Source organism: Dipodomys spectabilis, unplaced genomic scaffold (assembly GCF_019054845.1).
Source record: "Dipodomys spectabilis isolate Male_0828 unplaced genomic scaffold, ASM1905484v1 ptg000054l, whole genome shotgun sequence".
NCBI classification, from domain to species: domain Eukaryota; kingdom Metazoa; phylum Chordata; class Mammalia; order Rodentia; family Heteromyidae; genus Dipodomys; species Dipodomys spectabilis.
In genome coordinates, this window is record NW_024870731.1 from 14,913,158 (window position 1) to 14,937,423 (window position 24,266).

Consider the following 24,266-nt stretch of genomic DNA (forward strand, 5'->3'; position numbering starts at 1 on the left):
AACTAAACCCTCTTCTTTCTAGCTATTACCCACCTGTGCAATCAGCCCAACCTACTTTCTTTGCTTCCCATTGCCAAGGCTTAGATGGGAAAACCCAGGGAGAGCCTGAATACCACAATGCAACAGCCTAAAAGATACACAGAACAAGACACTATCAGGGACTAGGAGGCAAAGATGGTGTGGATGCTGCCCTGTCTCCCTAGAAACCTGGGCAGTGCTTCAAATCCTGAGGATCTGAGCGTGCCCAAGAAAGAAATGTTTGATAAATAAACTGATCTCATTCTGTCCTTTCATCTGGGAAACTCATCCAAGGTCAAGCATAGTGTTACAGATAGCTCTGGGTCATGTCATCCAACACAAAGTAACTCTTTTACCCTGTCAGGCACTTACAGTTCATGCTACCTTTTCTGTGAAAGATCTTCCACTTTATTTCTGAGGTTAGAAATATATTTCATTTATTTTAAATCCAGAGAGGAAAAAAAACTGAACATCCACTTTGCACACATTAGAACATATAGACTATTTTTCTAATCAGAACCCTTTCACAAGTCTTGCCGTTTTCCAAATCCAAAATCATTTTGTACTGCTTGAAAGCCAGCTCTAGCATTGCTAGCAGAATTATACATGAGGGATACATTTCTCATGCTGATGACTGCATTCTTCTTGGCCCATTTTCTTAGACTTATTTTGTGTTTTAATTATGACCAAGATGTATTTGGCTCATTTGATGAGGGTCCCTTTCTCTATCTGTTGATATTGAAAATATAGAATAAGAAAAACAGCTTGTTACCTTGTGTGGCTGAATTCCTGACATGTTATTTACTTTTTAATCTATTTCACAGAATAAGAAAAACTACTACCAAGATAGGTAGTGTTCAAAAGGAAATATTACAGAAATGTGAGTTGGAGGAAAACAGTAATTGTTCAGTTTCATTTAGCTCAGTTCTTGAATTGAAATTTGATTAGACTATAAATTTTACACTATAGTATTCATGCATTCTATAACAATACGTAAGAAGGCCAAACCTGACCCAGTTAACTTCTATTTACAATATTCAGGTAAATACATGTAAAATAATAGCATATCTTCATTAATGACTATCTAATAAGGCTTTATTCAGGGTATTAGGTATTCATAGTATATGTTTTTTAAATTTCATTGTTGTAAAACACGGGCTTCTCTATTTTTTAAAAAATCTGGTTGCTATTTACATAGATTTCTTTCATTTTTAAAAAAGTCAAAACATTCTATTCTTTATGGTTAAACAGTACTTTAATGTATTTACAAAAGATAAATGATTTATTCATTTATGTGCTGTAGGTCAACAAGGCAGAATCTGCATTCTATACTGTGAACTATGCTACTATGAACACAGGTGTGTAAGTATGCTGACTTACACCCCTTTATGGCCAGGAGTGGCAGAGCAGGATCAGATAGTGGTTTTGTTTTTCATTTTCTAAGGGACTTCAACATTGATTTCCATAGGGGTTATAGTAACTTATATTCCCAACAGTGCTGAATGGTGTTTCATTCACCCATATTCTTACCAACATTTCTTTCTTTCTTTTTTTTTTTTTTTTTGTTGGTTGTAGGGCTTGAACTCTGCGCTTGAGTGTTATCCCTGCACTCTTCAGCTCAAGGTGAGCGCTCTACCACATGAGCTACAGCGCCACTTCTGGTTTTCCAGTGGTTTTTATTGGAGATAAGAGTCTCATGGCCTTTCCTGCCCGGGCTGGCTTTGAACCGAGATCCTCATATCTCAGCCTCCTGAATAGCTAGGATTATAGGCGTGAGCCACCAGCACCAGGCTACCAGCATTTCTTATAGTATTACTTAGCTAGGAAGGACAGAATTTTTGTTGTTTATAAGAAAATGGATGAAACTGGCAATCATCATGTTAAACATAGTAAGTCTGACTGAGGAAGAATGGTCTCTGTCATATATAGGAAAAATATCTATAAATAAATAACTAGACACTATGTTGAAAATAAACAATACAACTTGTGGGAAAGGGTAGGGAGAAAAAAACTGGGAGAAAAGAGGGAAGAGGTAACATTGTTCAAAGAGAAATGTACTTATTTCCTAACTTATGTAACTCTAACCCCTCTGTACATCACCTTTACAATAACAATAAAAAAGGAGCAAAGATACATACAAGGAAGATTATTTGCTATTTGATGGAGAACTGTCTATCTAAAAAACTACAGAAGGCAATGGAGATAAAGGTGAATCAAAAGGAAGTGTTCAAATACACTCAGAGAAAATGTCATGTCTCTTTTTGATCATCCACAGAAAATAATCAATGCAAACCTCCACATATGTAACACAGATGAAAGGCAGGTAAAAGTCTTACTTATTAGTCCTGTGGCATTACTGGGTGTTGAACTCTAGGCCTTCCTTTCCCTGAGCTTTTTCAGTCAAGGCTGACACTCTACCTCTTGAGCCGCTGGTCCATTTTCCAGTTTTTTTCCTAGTAAATTGGAGAGAAGCATCTCATAGACTTCACATCCTGGGCTCACTTGGGGATCTTCAGATTTCAGCCTCCTGAGCAGCTAGAATTATAGGCATGAGCCATTGGCACCTGGCTATTACATTTTAGGGCAATGAAAGTTTTAGTGTAAAGCATGTACTATTAACACACTCAGAGAAATCTGTTCCTTTTCTCTTGCCTTTTATAGCTTAGTGGAAGGTCATTCCCATGTATTTTTGTGGTAAAGACCTCATCTTTTAGAAAAGTAATTCATATGTATCTCTGTGCATTCTGCATGTGCTGCAAATCAACAGTAACAAGCATGCTGTTTTCTCACTACTTTCTAGTCATATGGATTAAGAGCTAAAGCTCTTTATTTTTCTGTTTGTTTTTAGATGGGCTCTCACTCTTTAGGCTAGGCTGATCTTCCTCAACCTCTCATGTGTTGGGATTATAAGCCTGTGCTTAAAATGAGCTCTCTAATCATAATTCTGAACTCTAGCATTAGATGTTTTTGTTCCTGAGTGGCTGGGAAAATAAATCCAAGATTTTTAACATGCTGGATAGGAGTTCCATATTGAGCCACACCCCAACATTTATTAGATTTTGAGAGAGATTCTCAGCATATTGCTCAGGCTGACTTTCAAATTGTGGTTTTTCTGTCTCTGTTTCTAGGATTCTGGGATAGGCATGAACCATCATGCTAGACTTTGTTTATTTGTTTGTTTGTATAGAGCCTTGTTCTTATTAGGTAGTCACTCAGCCTCTTGAATCATGCCCTCAACCTTTTATTGTATTGGTTATTTTCAAAGTATGATCTTGTTTTATGCCCAAGCTAGCCATGGATTCAATCCTGTGTGTCCTTTTGTTGAGGGAGATGGTAGATAAGTACTGATGGTGTCCAGCCATTGCGTTTCCTCTGTACCTGAGATACAAGGATGTGCCACCACATGTGATCATGTTGTTAGACTTTTAAAATATTGAAATTTGTGCTGGGTGTGAATGGCTCTTGCCTTCAGTATTAGCTACTCAGGTGGCTGAGACCTAAGGATTGTGGTGCAAAGCCAGGCAAGGGAAGGAAAGTGCATGAGACTCTTATCTCCAATTAAGCACCGAAAAGCCAGAAGTGAAGTTGGGGGTCAAGTGGTAGAGTGCTGCTAGCCTTGAGCAATAAAACTCAGGGACAGTGCCCAGGCCCTGAGTTCAAGTACCAGGATTGGCACAGAAAATGGGAAGAGAGTCATTTGAAGAGATAGTCCTTTGAAACAATTATCCTTCAAATGAACAACATATATTTATTATTTATCTGATAACTCTAAAAGATAGACCCAACCCTGTTGAGCAGAAATTTTACTATTTGAACTCAGGGCCTTGGAGTTGCTAGGCAAGCCCTTTATCACTTGGTCCATGCCTTCAGTTCCATTCTGTTAGGCTATTTTTTTTTATCCAGTTTGAGTCTCATGTTCTTTGCCTGGTCCAGCCTGAGGCTCCAACCCTCCAATCTATGCCTCCCATGCACCTGAGATTATATTGCCATTCCTGTCTAGTTTATTGAGATGGATGTCTTAATATCTTATTGTCCAGCTAGCCTCAAACCACGACTATCCTTTCAATAGCTAGTAGCTCCAAGGAGCTGAGATTACAGGCATGAGTCACTTCATTCAGCTTTTCCTTCTTACGGTACAAAGCAATACATGTATTTGTTTGAATCCTGTCCTCGGGGCACTTAGGCTCAGGTGGTGGCGTGTGTGCCTACTTGAGTGTGATAAGAGACTTATATGCCCTTTTATTTTCTTTTCTAATAGGCAAAGTTACGCGTTTTAAATAGGAAATAGCTGTGCTTTCCAGAAACCAGCATCCAAACTGAAATTGAATTCATTTATTTATTAATTTCCTCTTCTCCTTCACGTTTGCCAGGACCTGATTACTCCCACGTCAGAGTGATTCCAGGATGCTCTCCTCCCTGCCAATGGTGGGAGACATGGTGAGGATATGTGGAGGCTCCTCCACATGCAGTCTTCACAGTCTCCCATCTGCAGAAGGCTTTTGGAACTCTCTGCCTCTCTCTTCCATGTCCATGATCAAATTCAGCTCCCAAACTCACTGCTCCTGAAACACTGTCCACCTCACAGTCTTTAGGTCACCTTTTCCTTTGCCATATCATATAGACAGCACCCACCAGACCCCCATGCTCCTCCTGCCTGTCCTTTCCTTTCCTGCCCTAGCTCTGATCCATTCCCACACTCTGGGGAGACCTTGACTCATCCTTACAATGAAGAATTTCATGATAATCTCCTCCCCACACTGACCTCCAAGTCACTGCTGCTTCCTCAAGATCATACTGATGGTCGCATTTGTCTCCCTGATACCCAGAGGCCACTGTGTCTGCTCTTGCTGGCTGGACTTCCAAACTCCCTCTGCAGCGCTGACATCAAATTCTGGTTCTGGTTTCTTCTACCAGGCCTGCTCTTACTTCTGACATCCCCCCAAATCTGTGCACAGTGCACAGATTAAATTATTTCATGTCAACTCCTGGAGCCTGAGTTTCAGGAATCAAAATCAATAAATGACACAGTGGCCACCAATTTTCCAACTTCTCAAAGACACAAGTCCACTCGTGGCAGTGACTTCCTGTTCCACCTATTCACTGAAGGTATCTTTCCCAGATCAGTCAAGAAGCAGGGAAACATGCATGCTCTAATTCTCACTCCATCATCCTTAATGAGAATTTTGTTCAGGGGGTCTCTACGAAAGTGGTATGAGGTTTCACTCAACACAGGATCCACAAAAGAATCGAGCATGTCAGGGCTACATTAGCATCACCTTAGCACATTACACATCCCAACCTGCTGGTTATTCCAATGGAGATGTGTTGTGTGGGTGAGAGGATCCTTGTGGAGAATGTGTATTGTCTTTCAGTGTCCTGCCCTGCTATTCAATTTCTCCCTTCTGTACCCTGTTGCCATTAGATTTCATTATGCCATCTACCTTGTCACCGCCCAAAAGAGTGAAATTAACCAATGCCACCTTCCAGATTGCAGGAGGAAACTTACTTAAATAAGGGGTACCCTAAAACTTCTAGTTTCTCCCCTGGAAGTAAGCAATACCACAAGGTACCAGCTTTATTAGTCTGTACCTCAAATAAATATACATTGGACAGAGCTATAGTAAGAACAAACTTTTGCTTTGTGAACTGCTGAGACCTATGTCCTCATCATATTATGTATCCTAAACTGTCCCTTATGGCAAGAATCAGATGCCTGGAGTAAGATTGCTCTTTCCCAGTACTGCTTCATGCCTAGACAGGGCAGCCCCTTGCATTCAAGTTTATGCATATCTTCAGTAAGAAAACAAAGTCCCCAGTAACACAGCAAGAAAAATGTAGTATTTTTCTCTCTTTCTCTTTGTTCAGGTTTAGTAGTAAGGAAATTTGCAGGGAAAGGGGTTAATAAGAATTTTTAAACTTTTAGGTCATAAAAATCTTTGTTATGTATTGAGTTTGACTGATATATAATTAAGATAGTAACGCTAATGAAATGTATGGCAGGATCCAGTGATAACCATAAATTTCTCATAAATACTGCTTAGAAAAGATTGTATGTATGTATTAACTACTTCAGACCAAAACATAAATTATTAAGTTAATTTTTTTAATATTTGAACTAGTAGTCTAGTAAAGGTGTTTTTTAACCATACACTTCAGAGTTATTCTAGCAATGTAAATACATTTCACTCAATTAACAAGAAATGCACATAACTCTGTGCATTTCATCTAGGCTACCACTTGAGAAATTTATCTTTGCTCTGTGTAGCTTTCCTAGAGATTTTCTTTTTCATATCTGAACTATCATTAAGCATGTGTAATTAACACATGTAATGATGTGTTAATGACCTCTTATTTATACAGCACAGAGCTCCAATGAACACAAAAGTGCTCTATTTACTTAATGTATTCACTAAACATATGCATCTGGAACTATCTTTGGACTTCAAATGAATTAACTCCGCAAGGCAGTAGATTTCTTTAGGAGAAAATGTATTTAAGGGATAGAATAAAAAAACTAAGACATGCAAATATCCCTTTGTATGACAAACTTATTTAAGGCTCTTGACTGAGAACTGGAGTACAAGGGAAATTCTCTGCAATTCCTATCAGTGTTTGCCAGGTCCCTGGTGACTACAGAGGGCCTTAAATTTTTATTAACATCTAAGAAGGACTTAATTTGTAATGAAAGGCTGCTTTGCAATCGCCACTAATTCTCCATTTACCTGCCTCTATAATTTGCTTCACTTATGGCAGGCTCTTACATTAATATTCATTATAGAAGCTCCTCTCCAATATTCCTTGATGTGACAGAAATGCATTAGCTATGACAAATGCTTCCTGATGTACTCAGAGTCTGAACGCAAGCAGAATCTATGGTAATTATTGCTATTTAAACACACAGATTATTCCTTTTTGGTTTCTTTTTTAATGGAAATAAAATCCATAGCTACCACAGATTAGAATTCTCTGCTTAGAAAACTAACAAAGGAGATTTGATTTTAATGTCATCCCCACCCCCATGTGAACATATTCTTTACAGAGAGAGTGGCATGCAGTCAGCCTGGTGGATCCACACATATACACAAAGAAAAGGAGAAATTAGAAAAGTCCATATAGTGTAATGTGGTGGTGTTCACACCTGTAATGTGGTATCCGGAAACTGAGGCAGGAGGATGGTGAGTTGAAAGCCAGCTTGGGCTGCCCAGGGAGTACTTGTCTTTGAGAACCAAGGGATGCAGATGTAGCTCAGTGGTAGAGCACTTGCCTAGCATTTCCTACTGTGGAGAAAGCCCCTGGTTCCTCCTCAGCACAGGATGAACTTCTTATTTGTGTAGGAAAAAAAATGGGCCAAGGACTCAGGAAGTGACCTTGTTGGTTTCACCTGTTATAGCTCAATGTCGTATCATAACGCAGGATAGTTGAAATACCAGTGTACACCCTCTTTATACCTTCTTCCACTAGAGAAAGGTCCAAAGGCAAAGAGGGACATTTGTATTTTACTGATCAGTAAGATACACAATACATATAACCTGGTTCACTAGTACATTAATTCTCTGATGATAGTTGTCATTTAGTTGCTTATTAATTCTGTAAGTTTAGATTTTGGTATCTCCCAATAAGCCACTTTCATTCAGAGGGTATGGATCCCTTTCATTGTAACAAGTAATTTAACACTCATCTGTTCTTGAAATATATTCAGATGTACATTTAGATATAGTATTCTAAACAATTCATTTTGTCCAATACATAAACAATTGAGGGGTAGTTGTGGAGGTAGCAAAGAAGGGATGGTAGGGGAAAAACAAAGGAGGAAACAACAATGCTCCATAGGAAATGTACTCATTACCTTGCTAAGGTAACTGTAAAATACTTTTATAATAAAAATGTACAAAAAGATTGTTTTTTTAATCTGCCAGTACTTGGGTTTCGATTGAGGGCCTTTTGCTTGCTCAGTTTGGTATTGGCCTGATGCTTTTACAACTTGGGCCATACCTCTAGTCCAGCTTTTTGCTAGCTATTGAGTAATGGAGCCTGGAAGACTTTTCTGCCCAGGCTAGCTTCAAACCACAATCCTGTGGGTCTCAGCCTTCTGAATAGATAGGATTACAGGCAGCAGACACCAGCACCTAGACAGTTATTTCCACTAATATTCCCCTCAGAAGACATAGGCTTATCATATGACAAGATAAAACTGGCCATTATCAGATAGATACATGGTATTATTAATTTTAAATTGTATTTACTCATAACTTCATAACTTTTCTTTTTTCCCCTTCCTTCCTTCCTTCCTTCCTTCCTTCCTTCCTTCCTTCCTTCCTTCCTTCCTTCCTTCCTTTCTTCCTTCCTTCCTTTCTTCCTTCCTTCCTCTCTGTCTCTGTCTCTCTCTGTCTCTGTCTGTCTCTCTGTCTGTCTCTCTGTCTCTGTCTCTGTCTCTCTCTCTCCTAGGCAAGGTATATAGTCCAGGTAGGACTTAAAGATGAGATCTCCCAGCCTCAGCTTCCCAAACTTTGTGATTGCAAGCTCATACCACCACACCTTGCTCTTTGCACTTTAAAAAAAAATCATTATCAGCCAGAGTTGTTGGCTTATGACAGAAATCCTAGCTGTTTAGGAGGCTGAGATCTGAGGATCATGGCTCAAGTTTGTGAGACTCTTATCTCCAATGAACTACTTCCCCCAAAGCCACACATTGAGGAAGTGGCTCAGATGATAGACCACTACTTCAGTGGAAAAGCTTAGGAACAGCTCCTAGGCCTACAGGATGGCACACATACATTCAAAAAGTCATTCTTAATGACTTGAATTTAACCTGCATCTTGGAACAGCATAGGTAGGTGTTCATATATAGTTGTTGATCCATAAATAGGAGAATAACCCTAATTTTTTTCATCTCCTACATAGTTCTATTTTATGTTTAGTTTTCTAATCTCTTCACTCATTTCCTAGGATGTCATTTCCGGAAACTTCACAGTCCTCGTGACTTTTTTTTATAACCTGTAACTTTTCATTTTAAGTGAGGAGACCACACTAACTTACTAAATTAAGTCTAGTCAAGCAAGAGTGATTAATAGAGCCATTGATATTATTGACCTGGACTTATTTATTTCTTCTGATTAGGGCAGGGTGTGGCGGTAACTTGTAGTCCCAACTACTAGGAAGTCTGAGGCAAGATTGGGCAACCACGTCTCAAAAAAAAAGAAATACAAAGCAACCATACAATTCAGAACAGGGTTACAAAACCCCATTAAGACCATCCCATAATTGGTTATATAAATCTGGGGTCAGCAAATGGTGACCTGTGAGGCTAAATCTTACTGCCTTGTTTTTTTTGGTTATTGTTGTTTTGTTGGTCATGGGGCCTGGGTGCTGTCCCTCAGCTCCTCAGCTCAAGGCTAGCGCTCTACCGCTTGAGTCATAGTGCCACTTCAGGCTTTTTCTGCATATGTGTTGCTGAGGAATCAAACCTAGGGCCTCATGCATGCAAGGCAAGCACTCTACCACTGAACCACCTTCCCAGCCCCTCACTGCCTTGTTTCATAAATAAAGTTTTATAGAAACACAGTCATACCCCTTTGTTTATATACTGTCAATGACTGCTTTTGCACAGCAGTTGTAGAATTAAGTAGCCTTGACAGGGTCTATGGGGTATGTGAAGATTAAAAATATTTCCACCTGGTTTTTGCATTAAAAAATTACCAACCCCTAATCTCAGACATCTTTGCCTAAGATTATTAAAGAGCAGGCTGCTGGGAGGTAGAGTTCAGCACTAGCTAGAATGCTCTAGACCCTGGTCCACCCTGGAAATCGAGCACTGAAAATAAATAAATAAATAAATGAATGAATGAATGAATAAATACAAGCCAACAGAAGCAGTGCTGTGGAGCACTGGTGTCTCACACCTTTAATTCTAGCTACTGAAGAGGCTGAGATCCAGGAATCAGAGTTTGACAACAGTCCGGGCAGTAAAGTCAATGAGACTCTTATCTCCAATAAACACTAAAAATTGCAGGAGCGAAGCTATAGCTCAAGTGGTAGATCACTAGCCTTGAGCAAAAGTAGCTCAAAACCAGTGCCCAAGCCCCTAGTTCAAGCCCCAGGACCAGCATATGCATGTGTACACACAAAGCAGTACTTCCAAATACCATAAACCCAGAAGACCTGGAGAACAGTCCTCCATAAATACTCCCTTCTAGGCAAAGCTGACTTTTACTCTAAAGTTAATTCAAATCACTGGTTTTCCAATCTCTGCTATCAGTAGAATCATCTGTATATTTTTAAAATGCTAATTCCTGTGCGTACAATCAAGTGTCAAGTGCGAGGTAGTATTAGCCAAGAGGCTAAGCCCTGGCCTTCTACATGGTTCTTGTTTAATTTCTGTGTCTCCTTCTGTTTCTATTGCTATTGTTGTCATTGCTAATTTGCTTAATTTTCACTGTGAACCAATTATAGACCCACATACAAGGTACAAACCATTGTTCATGTGTCTCTACTCAGTCTTCCCTCAAATTCCTTCACTGATACATCATATGTCACTACAGAAACATTGTTAGAAACTGATACTAGACAACAGTACTAACAAAATAGTGGATTTTGGTTGGATTTTTACCGGTTTCAGCATGTAATCTCCATATATGTCTGTGAAATCACACATGTTGACTTTTGTAATCACACTACATTATTCATTCATTTAAAACAAATATTTCTTAAAAAAAAATATTTCTTGCTACCCCATTACTGGCACAGCTTCCTTTAACCCTAAGCTCTGGAAACCACGCCAATTGTTTAACTCAGAAATCTGCATAGACAAAGTTATAAAGGCTAGATGCTGGTGACTCACGCCTATAAACCTAGCTACTCAGGAAGCTAAGATCTAGGAAGCACAGTTCAAAGCCAGCTTAGGCAGGAAAGTCTGTGAGACTCTTATTTCCAATTACCCTTCAGAAAACCAGACGTGGTGCTGTGGCTTAAAGGGGTAGAATGTTAGCCTTGAGAAAAAGAGCCCAGAGACAGAACCCAGGCCCTGAGTTCAAGCTCGATGGCTGAGGGGGGAAAAAAGGAAAGAATAAAGAAAAAGTAATAGAGCATACATGAACCTCTTCAGACTGGTTTTGTTCACTCATCACTATGTATCTGAAATCTACCCAACTTGCTACACTTGGTAGTTTATTCTTCTTAGTTACAAAGAGGCATTCTACAATTGTGAGTTATTATAATTTGTTAGTCCATTTGCTCAAGAAAAGCATTTGGATTGTTTCCAGTATTTGATGAGGATTAGTAAAACTGCTGTAAACATTTATATTTGGATTTTTGTGTGAACAGAAGTTTCCATTCCTCTTGGGCAAATACTTAGAGTAAGATTGTTTGGTCATATGGCAACCATATGTTCATAGGAACTGCCAGACTGACTCAGTAGCTTGGTTAGTTTTCTTTTCCCCTGCAATATATGAAAAGACCTAGTTCCTTTGTCTCCTCGTCAGCACTTAGTGTTGTCAGAATTAGTATTTATTTTTTTTGTAGCCATTCTAACAGGTGAGTAGTATTGTCTTACCATGTTTTCACTTGCATTTTCCCTGTAGCTAAGGGGCTGGATATGGAATATCTTTTTATATGCTTTTGACCATCTGTGCATTCCTCAGTAGAATGAATGTTTAAGGCTGTTTCCTATTTTCATTTTAGGTAGTTTGCTTTTTTATTGTTAAATTTAGATTATTTGTCATGTACTTTTTGTCTGATATGAAAATCTAAGGTATTTCCTCCTGGACTGATAGTTTTGTTTTCTAGCTCAAACATTTGTAATTTTTAAATCCAATTTATCATTACTTTTCTATTATGGACCGTGCCTTTGATGTCACTCTTTATCAGAGTCCAATCAAGACAGAAAGCATTTTGTGAATAAAACGCATCTTGATCAAAGTCATCCCTTTCATAATTCTCTCCCAACCCTGTCAACCCCACCACTTCCTTTGATTTTCTTAATTTTATAGATTTGCATTGAATTTTATGAAACTGCTTTGTTGAATGGCAGCTCCTTTGTACAACTCTTTAAAGATTAAAAAAGAAAGCAAGCAAGAAGGCAAATAGTAATTGGAAGTTTAGTGTTGACTGCAATAGGATTGATTAAATACAACTGGCAAAATTTACAGAGATCTCTAAATAACTTTGGAGTAGGAGGCAGAAGAGCAGGCTCATACCTTCACAGGGCCAGGACCTCTGGTTCAGGACAAAGATGACTCCTCAACTCAGAGCTAAACACCAGACCTCATGGAAGAGGGGTATGGCCACCACTCACTGAAGGCTAGACATTCCTAAAGCATTAGGAATTCCTGGTGGAACTTGCTGGAAATAAGTTCTTTATGAAAAACTTCTTACTAAATATCTTGTCAGAGGAACAGTCACAGAATTCGGTCTTGAGGGTGTTTTGAAAGCTGCTAATCTATGGATTGTTCTGACTGCCAAACATTTCAGGAATATGGCAGCTCTAGAAGAATCTTTCAACAAACTGGATATTGCTTGTGAGCACCTAAGGCCAGGTACAAAGCCTCCTTCCTTTTGTTGTTTTTCCATTCCCAGCTACTGACAATGGTTAACCTCAGGCCAGCTTGCCAAAGAAAGATGTTTAAAGGGTCCAAATTCATTTTCCCAGCTTGGGACTGGTCCACGGTGCTCTGCCTTGTATTTCTCTATTTTTGTTTGTTTTCATGGTGTGCAAATAAAACTTTACTTCCAAAATTAAATGCCTGGCCTGTCGGATATCTTTGATATAACTGCAGAGGAAATTGAGTAACTGTATTATTAGCGTGTTTATTGAAACAAAAGTGGTACTTACGTGGAAACAAACAGGCTCCAGCTTTTTGCCTGACATTGTTTATGCTTTTCTGTGATTTTTCTTCCCTAAAGTATAGAGGAGGTCTGAATCTTTCTGTATATGTGAGGGGTGGGACTTGGCATAGTTTTTTTTTTTTTAGTTTTATTCTGTTTCCCTGACTCGGATTGTGGCAGCAATGGTTAGCAGGAAGCTTCCATCCCTTTCTGTATGGGGCTGGGGGGAGGGAGGAAAACGCACAGCATTTTCCTGGCATTCCTTGGGAGTACAGCTGGGCTGCTTGAAAGGGATCCCCTCCTATGGTGCTGCTCTCCCAGGCCTGACACAGGAGTGGAAAGAGCAGGCTTGGCTTGGGGCTGTTCTGACTTTATCTTTTGGCAGTTCTGGGTGCAGACTCCACTGAAGCATGGGTTGGCATGTGTAGGACGCAACAAAACAAAGAAACAAGCAGGCACATAAAAGGAGAGTGGGAAGCTCTCCACTTGGTAACGCCTCAAATCCTGAGGTACCTCACCGGCCCTTTTCTCACCCCATTCTTTCCCTGGCCTGGTCTCCTGACTGTCTTCCTGGATTCTGTCTAGGCTTCAGAGTTGTCATGAGCAGGACTAGGTTAGAAGGACCTTCTCTAGTGTCTAAAACCAGAAATTTCCCGTGGCTGTGTTTAAAGCAGATGGATTTGCCTAGACCACAGGCCAAAGCTTCTTTGACCTGCAAGTGTTTCTGAGAGAGGGTATTGCCATCACCAACTGAAAAAAATGAGCATCCTCATACACAAGGCTTCTGTGTTTGAAAGGTCAGAAGGAGGCTCATAATGTAGACATGAGAGGTTCCAATGAAATCGTAAAATGAAGACCATTGAAGGGTGAAGCAGAGCTTCGAAACCTAGAAATAATCCCCTTCTCTTCCCACACCCATCCTGCCCCTCTGTCACAAATGCCACTTCTATGTAGCCCTTTTCACTTGTACCTTTAAGGTGAAATCTACAAAGCAAGACTGCAACCTCCTTGAAGGCAGGAAGCTCTTCTCAAACTTCCACCTGCCACAGCAGCCTGGGGTAGGTGCTGAGTAACTAGCTACGCATAGCTGCAAGGTAGAGGTAAACCCTCTGTGGAAAGTGACTTAGCAGAGCTTAAACATAATTATCTGGAAAGTCACAAATTCAGCTAGAGATCAGCTGAGTGGAAAGGATGCTTGGTGAATGATGAGGCTAATCTGCCTGATGATCAAGACTTCGTTATGCATACATATGAGAACCCAACTTGAAATGAGGTGCCCCTGTATGCATTAATTTATAACCACCTATGGAAAAATGGAGCCAAGCATCATAAATACAAGCACAAGCCTTTCAAAGCCACGCATTTCTGAGGCTCATATTTGACAATGATAACTGATCAAGCTCACATCAGTCACACTACAGGCTCCTGTCCTGATTACAAAGTACACGCTGTCCATTTCTCTGAACGTGATGTGACAAGTTATCAAAAGATGATGAATGTCTTCACAAACAGGAAGGGCTCAAAAAATGCTCGCAATATTTCTCTGTGCTTTTGTAACAACAAACATCTTGACTGAATTTCCTATCTGTTAGGGACGCAAAAATGAAAAGCTTTCCAAGATCATTACCAGGAATGAAGAACAGTATAAAGGTAAAGATCAGAAGATCAGGGTTTTGGGATAACCACTGGATCAGTTTGGCCATAACCCCAACCCAGGTTATTACAAAATACTCATAAAACCTAGTGACAAGCCCACATAAGGGTTTCCAATGTCAGGAATGTATCTGGGTTACTCTATGGGATAAAAGACAATTTGTTGGGCTGGGAAGGTGGCTCAGTGGTAGAGTGCTTGCCTTGCATGCCTGAGGCCCTGGGTTTGATTCCTCAGCACCACATAAGCAAAAAGAAAAAAGCTGGAAGTGGCGCTGTGGCTCAAGTGGTAGAGCTCTAGCCTTGAGCTGAAGAGCTGAGGGACAGCGCCCAAACCCAGAGTTCAGGCCCCACGACTGGATCAAAAAAAAAAAAAAGATAATTTGTTATTTTTTCATTTATACACTCTTTTGTTCATTTATTTGTTTGATGACTATATCTTTGAGTGTGTGGGAGAGGTGCATGCGTGAGTGAGTGTGTGTGTGTGTGTGTGTGTGTGTGTGTGTGTGTGTGTGCGTGTGTGTGTGTGTGTGTGTGTGTGTGCGTGTGCAGTCCTGGGATTTGAAGTCAGAGCCTGGGCCTGGGCACTGTCCTTGAGCTTCTTTTGCTCAAGGTTAAGGTTAAGGTTCTATGACTTGAGTCACTGTGCCACTTCCAGGTTTTCTGTAGTTTATTGGAAATAGGAGTTTCACAGACTTTCCTGCCTGGGCTGACTTCAAACCTTGATCCTCAGATCTCAGCCTCCAAGTAGCTAGGATTACAGTTGAGAGCTGCCAGTACCCAGCTATGTCTTATTTTGTCTTTTTATTTTTTTTGAAATCTCAAGCTAATTACATGTAAAGAACTAAGAAAACTGCCATGAAAGAGACAGACATGTTCTCAACTTGTACTATGAGTGGCTGAAAATCTATAAAAGTAAGTATGAAATTCACAAATATGATAGAATATCTAAAATGAGAAATCTTTTATCAGAAATAAGGTTTTATTTGTGCTGATCCAAGTGAGATCCTCTGTTGTATTCTTACAACTATGTAATGCAAGATTGTAATTATTATGCTGCACCTTATCAGGTATTTGAAAACAGCTCATCTTATACCACTAAATTTCTCCAGGGTAACTATCTTTAGTTTTCTTTTTCAAAAAACTCTGTTACTTTTAACAAATTATTGCCGTCACTTACAATCTGGTTTTCCAAGCTAGTTTTGTTTTGTTTAGTTGACTGAAGACACAGTAGTTCAAAATCTGACCTTCTTTACTCATAAACCCATTGGCTAGAATTAATTAAATGGCCCAAATATAACAGAACTTGGAAATTGAAAGAAATGAGAGCTTTGGGTGAGTATCATATCAAATTCCAAGTCTCACCTAACATGACAATAATAGGTTTACTATCACCACCATTTTTGTTGTTGTCAATCCTAAACATTTACTTATGTTTCCAATTGTAAAGATGCACACAATGGCCAAGTGCTTGGGGCTTATGCCTGTTATCCTAGATACTCAAAAGGCTGGGTCCTAGAAGGTCATTGTTCAACACCAGCCTAGATAGAAAAGTGCAAGAGATTCTTTTTCCCAATTAACCAGCAAAATGCCAGACTGTGGGCTAGCTCAAGTATTAGAACCTTGAGGCAAGAAAGCCAAGAAAGAATCCCAGGTCCTGAGTTCAAGCCATGGTTCTGGCACACACACACACACACATGCACACACACACACACACACACACACACACACACAATGCAATCATGTGTGAATGCACACAGATTCATGGAATACATGCACATATAACAACATTAATATAGTTATTGAATGGAGAAAATTGATGGAGGATAAAGAATCAAATATCTAAGTGAAAACATGATGTTTAACCTCTCAATTCTACATTATCTTATTCAAGAATAAGGTCAAAACCTTTGTTGAGTTCTTGTATTGAACTAATCAATCAACGTAAAACATTAGAGTGTTAGACTCTCATCAAGTGTTTCTTATATATTAGCTATTATTAGTATCACAACTGGATATGCAAAGAAAATAAAATACTTTTGTTAAAACAAAGCCAGTCTTCCATAAGATTCCCAAGCACAATACTCTGGAAAAAGACAGGAAGATATATTTCAATATAATCTCTCCAGGTTGAAATTTTATAACTAAAGATAAATTTACATTTCTGTTTTCCTTTCTCTACCTCTTTCCTTTCCCATTCCCAATGCATAACATTTGTTCTTATTTTCCTGAAAATCAAGGCAAAAAGGGCAACACAATTCCCATGGAGAAAGGAGGGATATCTGTTGTTTAAGAAGCTTAGAATAACAAATATGTCTATGCATCTAAAATCAAATCTTCTATCATAGCTACCGTGAAGGCAAATCTGTCTCTATAAGAATTCTGATGAAGGCTTCCAGTTCTATTGTTCCTACATGAACAGCTCAGTAGAAATGGGACCGCAATGACATTAAGGACATAGAAACTGGAATAAGACTTGGGTCTACCTGGCACAATGCTTCTAGGCTGTATTCTTAGGCCAGCATTTTAGAGAAAAAACAACAAAAACAATAAAACAAAACAAAACAAACCATTCAGTTTTAGCTGTCTGGAAAGAAAGTTTTGGCATTTATTTGTTTAATCTCTCCAAAACAGTCCAAATGCATTACCTGAAGGCAGAACTTCAAATTGGATTTCTGGTCCCAGAGGACATTGCTCTTGCTGCTAGAGCCAGCCTAAAGCTCTAGCCTGTAACGAGCACATTTGCAGTGAGAGTTTATTAATAAATTGATGAAAGCTCACCAGTTAAAAGCTAAAGAATGCCACTTAATGCTCTCTTTTGCTTTTAATGGACTGAAACCTGTTTTAAAAAGCAGCTAAAGGAAAAAGGAAATTTTCCTTGCTTCTTGATAGAGGCATGGCAGCACATACACAAACACGTGCACACAAGCATATATGTGGTGCCTACACAGCACACACACACACACACACACACACACACACACACAGAAGACATTGATTTCAATAGCTTATGCATTCAAAACAGTGAGAAGGTAGCAACTCCAAGTGTAGCTACCTAGTACAGGGGGTCTGGGGCATGGGGGGCTATGGGGCAGACTGGGGGGGTGGGTCCCATGGAAAGGTTCAAGATGAAACTCTAAAGACTTCCCACTCAGATCCAACTTTTATGATTGATTACATTATGAGCTTTCCTGGGGATATTAAATCAGTGGAGCAAAAAATAGGCACATTTGGTCCACAAACAAAGAAGGCCCAGTGGAGAGAATGGAGGGTTGAAATGGCACAACAGATGTCTCCAGGCTCCCGTAGCTGGGCGCCTGCTCAGAAGGGCACTTCTGAGGGCTTTAATGCAGGCAGTGGCGTATGGAGCACAGAAAATACTGGAGAAGTTAGGGAATGGAGTTTTAAAGACTCCCTGCTTCTTTGTTGCCCTCAGTTGGCTGCTTCTGTCTATTTTTGGATTTGTGATGTCAAACCTACCAGCTAATCAAGTCATTTCAGGGAGACTTTTTCATATGTGTCACCTGTCAGGACCAGGTCCAATAGTCAACACTTGACTTCTCCACTCTGAAACACCTATTGATCTGCCCTGTCATAGACCCAGTCTGTGATGTACAGTGGGATCCAGACTGGCAAGAACATCAATGAGATCCTTCCCCGTGCTGTCCTGAGGTGAAGGACACCCCATTCTTCTACTCTAGAATGGAAACCACTTTCTGATGTCCTCCTATTTGTTGGGACTTGTACTCAAAATCTTTTACGTCTTCGTGTGTGTGTGTGTGTGTGTGTGTGTGTGTGTGTGTGTCTCGGTCGTGGTGCTGGGCACTGTCCCTCAGCTCCTCAGTTCACCAGCACTCTACCACTTGAGCCAGAGAGCCATTTCTGGTTTTCTGGTGGTTTACTGGAGATAAAACTCTCACAGACTTTCCTGCCCAGGCTGGCTTTAAACCACAATCCTCAGATCTCAGCCTCCTGAGTAGCTGGATTACAATTATGAGCCACCAGCACCCAGCTCACAACCTTCTTCTGACCACTTAAAAGTTTGCTATTGTATATACATGTATTTGTATTACGGAAAGGAAGGGGAACAACAGAATGGTGAGACAAAGGACAAGGGGGAACCAATGCAACAGCGATGTACACAAGACACTATGTTGGAAACGATCTGTACAACTTGGAGAGGGGGGTGGGCTGGGGGAAGGAAAGTAGGAGAAAAATGAGGGAAGGGGTAACAAGTTTGACAAGAAATGTACTTATTACCTTACTTATATAACTGTCACACCTCTGTACATCACCTTGACAATAAGTCTCCATTCACCATATGTGTTTATATGTATGTATATATATATATATATATATGTATGTATGTATGTATATGGATATGTAAGGATGGAACCTTATACAAATCCAGGTTTTAGTCCCTGATTGCTTTAATGACTATCATCAATATCAATATATCATTATCAATATCAATTATTGTATCAATATATGATTCCCATTATGCCAATTTCTCCCCCTTTGCTTTCCAAATCTTGCTGCTGTACCTTTTCTGCTTCTGTTCCAACTTTTTTAAATGCATAACAAAACATCACTGTGGCAGGTTCACTTTCCAAAAAGAACTGAAGCAATAGCTCTCATCGTATGTTCTTCTTACAATGTGACTGTCGCTCATTCTTTTCATTGAGTGAAAAGTCATTGCCTTTTCCCTGGAGCCTGTCTCAACCAATACAGTACAGTGCAAAGACAGAGACTTTAGTGACTAGGTCATGAGCGTAACCTGGCTGCCTTTGTAACCCAGAAAACATGCGACAAAAACATCTCTGTTCACCCTATGGATAGGTCACTAGAGGTCACTCCAGCAGACAGTCCTTGCTGAAGTTCCAGCCCACAAGCAAGCAGCAGCATCACACTAACACTGGTGTGACTCCACACAAACTTCCATTTGACCCTAATGCAGTAATACATCCCATACCCACATGCGGAAGAAACAGCTCCAGACAGAGAGCCACCAGCATCATGAGAGACAATGTTAATAGGTGATTTTCTTTTTCACTACAAAGCTTGGACTGCTCCCTTATTGCACAAAGGAACAATCATTAAAAAGTTCTTAGATTCAGTAATTGAATCTCTAGATCTTCTGCTAGGTTACAGTCATATTCATCTATGTCTATATTACCAGTGGCTGCTTTCATGGAGCACTGTTAGAACTGAGTAGTGGCCATGGGGGCTAATATATTAGCTACCTGGTCTCTTGAAGAAAAACAGACTCTCTTTTTTGCTTTTTTAAAAGTTTGTTATCATTATTCTTTATTTCCTTGTTGGATACCATGACTAGAAATTCCAAATCAGAGATGCAGATCTTTCCTATTTAGGTCTTACAATATAGTGAGGAAATCTCATTTCAGATTTTACAGATCAACTAATAAAAGATCTCAATTCAGGCACCTACGTTGGCCAAGTTTAACTTTATTACATTGAAAAATCTTGTTCAAATATAAAGTACTTTTTAAGAAGAATCCACAGGAAATATGAACATAATTGGGTAAAAGTTGAGTATCTCTGCTCTAAACAGATCAGCAAGATCCACAGTACCCAGAGGTAATGTAATATCCACTGACATTACCTAGTGTGTCAGACAGGCTCACCTCTCATTTTTTTGTTTTTGGTAGTGTGTACTTACTGGTTGTAATCCTGAGTTGTGAAAATTTAATTTAAATTTACACACTAACATAAAGGCATACGTTTACCAGTATGCACACATGTGTTTGGGTAAAGCATTAACTAAATAAAATACACTACAGAGATTCGAAATGGCCATATATGTGATTGCCACAAGGCCAGGATAAAATGAATATGAGTTGAGATGCTCACAGCAAATGTGTACATTGGCCAAATCAGACTGTGGCAGCCATATCAGAATAAACATTTATTTTATTATCTTGTTTTCTGCAGTAAGGAGACAGCTGAATTCCCGGCTATGCAGAAGCTTTCACTGGGTGGGACTTTGAGAAACAAACCAACAGCTTTCTCACGGTTTTAAGAAAGACAAGTATTCTTGAAAACCTATAGCAAAACTGAATCAATTTGAGGACAATGTGCCCACAAATTGAATTGGCTTGCATTATGGATTCTGAATACAATCTTTGTAAGAAAATAAAACACAACAGAAAACTAATCAATCAAGTTCCACTAGACTTATTTCTTTCATTACTATTTGTATTATAAAAATATTAAATTCCTGTGTGATAGACCTCAGAAGAGCTATTGAAGCCTCCTCTTTAGTTCTAAACTTGGTGGAAGCTGTTCACTTATTTTTTTAATGCTAGTTGTGAGGCTTCAACTCAGTCCCTGGGCATTGTGTCCCTGAACTTTTTTTGATCAAGTCAGCTCTCTATCACTTAACCCACAGCTACATTCCTGGCTTCTGGCTGGTTGATTGGACTTAGGAATCTCACAGCCTTTCTTGCCTGGACTGGCTTCAAATTGTAACACTTAGATTTTAGCCTCCTGAGTGCAATTACAGGTATGAGTCACTAGCACCCAGTTTGAATGAAGAGAATAATAGCTGACAAAACTATTCAGTAGAGCCAGGTACTGGTGACTTATACCTGTAACCCTAGCTACTCAAAGATATGAGGATTGTGGTTGAAAGCCAGCCTTGGCAGGAAAATGAGATTCCTATCTCAAATTAACCACAAGAAAGATAAAAGTGGCTTATGTGGTAGAGTTCCATTTTGAGCTGAAAAGCTAAGAAATAACATTCAGGCTTTGAGTTCAACAGCCAGTACCAGCATATAAATAAATAAATAAATAAATTTTCAGTGGATTTGAAAGCCCTGATGAACGGGTGATTGGGTCATCCTACCATTTCTCAACCCTAGCTTTTACATCTGTTTTTAACACAACGGCCTATTTGATGGTTATGATCTTGAATTGCACAGAAGTGATTTTACCAAAACCCCATTTGAAATCCATTCGTCTGACAAGAGGTTCAGCATCTCTCTAAGACAAGAAAGTTGACAGAGATTACGTAAGGAAATAATAAGAAGACAAAACTCTAACATATTTTTCCTACAATCTAGCAATAGAGAGGCTTATGTTATATATACTTCGACTAACAAAGCAATAATTGTGAATGCTGTACCATTCTAGATATATTCACATTTCTGTTCTGCAATTGGTTTAAAATGTCAATAGCTTAGAAAAACTTCTTCCAGGTTTCTTTTGGTATGAGGATAACATGTTGCATTTTACACAAGGACACATGAAAATTTTTAAGCAGTCATGTAACTGAAAACTACATATTTTTGGTTTAGGAAAGTAATAGCTTTGTAGGGTAAATTAGTGATGAACTTTGAACTTTGGACTACATTATCTTCAGTGTTCCATAACTATGTGATCTTCATTGAGGATCCAATCTACTGAAAATTGAACTATCTGAAATAAAATTGCACATGCATTGGACAATCACCCACAGAATGTTATTTGCATAGCATTACACTATATTTGGTATTACAAGCTACATAAAGATTATGGAAGATATACAGAAGGGTGTACCTTCATTGTATGAAAATACTATTTTGGACATAATAAATGTTGGACAAAGGACCTGAGTATCCTTGATGTCCTTAAAGGATCCTAGAACGAATGCCTCGCAGATTCTTGGGACAACTGTACTTTATTGCTACATGTTACTATTTACATTGTTGAAGTTTCTTAGTAATGCAGGAAGGAACGTGCATGTATGGACTGTGAAGGAGTGCTTTCCAATTTTCTGCATTTGTAGTCACCAAAATAACTGCACTAAATATTACCATAGTTTTCCCAAAGAATTAATCTTAACAATACATTAACAATATAAAAATTCATAGTAGAAAATATCCATCCTAAGTATCTAATCTTCTTTCATGGAGATTTTTGTTCTTTTTATCTGATAATTTTTATATTCATATAGAAAGAAACTAACTTTAAAAACAGGTTTTTTTGTATTTAAGACCTCACTTTTATTTTGCCAGCGAATTCTATTTTCTAGATAGCACTATAAAACAAGCATGAACATAAAAACCAAGGTTGAAATGGTTTTAGGTACAAGTTATAAATTACCTAACATAAATTTGACCAAAAGTGATAAAAAAAAATAATACTACTTTCTAGTAGCAAGCAAAACTTTCCAGTCTGGCAAACTAATAAAAAGCAGCATAATTTTCTAATTAAGTAGTATTTAGTGTTGGCTAAGCTGGTAGTCTATCAATTGAACCATACGTCCAGCCCGGCTTTTTGCTGGCTATTTTGGACCTGAAGTCTAGCAAACTTCTCTGTCAGGGCTTTCTATAGCAACCCTCCAAATCTCAGCCTTCAGAGTTGCTAGTGTTATAGGCACACACTGGTACCCAGCAATTCTTTTCTTCTCCTCACCCCCACCCCGCCCTTTTCTTTTCTTTTTTTTTTTAAAAAAAAGAGAAACCATCATAAAGCTTTAGCCCTTGACCTATCTTCTCTTACCAGCTTACTTGCTGGAAAAGATCACAATATAGATGCATAGAGAAAAGGCCATGGGCAGATACATACTTTAAATACTCTGGCCATGTAGAAGACAAAGTATAGCAACATTGAGCACCTATAGGTGCTCAATGGTTTTGGTAAATGAGAGGAGCTATTCTGTGTGATCACATTATGGTGATGCAATCTAACAGCCAAAATTAAAGATAATACTAACAGCGAAGTATAGATTAAGTGCTTTCATGCCAATAGGATACAATGGCTTGGGAAGATTCAGAAGTCAGTTTGAATCTTACCTCCCTGAAAAGAATAGTTAACCTCAGTTAAGATTCTTTAGCTGCAAACTTAAGAATATTTTCTAAGAGTGAAATAGTCCTTAGCTTGACTGTCCTCCAGAAGAAAACTTACAAACAACTTCATGAAAGCCTTTTGTTCTCTACTCCATTATCAGGAGCTATTAGAAGGAAAGAGTGACATGTAATAATTACAAGGAAGTGCATGGTAAGTACTCACAAAGCACTGAATCAATAAAACATTACATGAAGACTTAGTCTGCGGGTGGCACACATTGAACTCGATTTAAAATACAGTATGTGTGATCCTTTCTGCCTCTTTCATATAAAAGGGCAATTGCATTTACTCTGGACTTTTGTGGTATTATGCCTACCTACCTGCTATTTTTCCCCACTAAATCTTGTACTTCCTTGAATTAAATTTTGTACTTTTGTCTTATCTTCTGAACCAGATTGAAGATTTCTGGAAGTTAGATCTCCAGATGTGGATCTTAGTTTTCCTTGATTCTGCCTCCAGAGTCTCATAAAAGTCTAAATAGAGATGGACGGACGGATGGATGGATGGATGGATGGATGGATGGATGGATGGATGGATGGATGGATGGAAGGACAGATAGACACCATTCTTAATTCAGAGTCAGATCTCTGACAACATCAGTAAAGCTTGGGAATATTTTTTTTCCTATTCTACAAACTCTTCTACCTCAAAGGGCACATGGAAGAAAAGCATTATTTCCCCCCCTGATTTTTACTTATTTCTACTGCCTGAAAAACAAAAGGGTTGGACAAAATATAAACATAAAATAAGGACAAAAATAGGTCAGTTTCAATACTGCTGTATATTCTCAATCCTGACCTTCACCTTGGACTTTGTCCAGGCAGTAATGGTGAGTCTGAGGGTGATTGATTTCAGCAATCATGTACAACTGATATATTGCCAAGACTGCCCACAAACTCAGTCATAACCCAAGCAAAGCCAGCCAGAGA

General features: G+C 39.1%; 1 protein-coding gene across 1 annotated transcript in view; it reads right to left on the bottom strand.

Annotated features, from left to right (window-relative positions):
• The window catches only part of Znf385d (zinc finger protein 385D), a 243,059-nt gene that overhangs the window by 57,751 nt on the left and 161,042 nt on the right, over positions 1 to 24,266 (bottom strand). Inside the window, exons 4-5 of the mRNA XM_042680295.1 lie at positions 22,484 to 22,508; positions 3,786 to 3,833 (exon numbers count right to left, since the gene is read on the bottom strand). Of these exons, the coding sequence (XP_042536229.1) occupies positions 3,786 to 3,833; positions 22,484 to 22,508 (73 nt within the window). The remainder of the gene's footprint in view (positions 1 to 3,785; positions 3,834 to 22,483; positions 22,509 to 24,266) is intronic.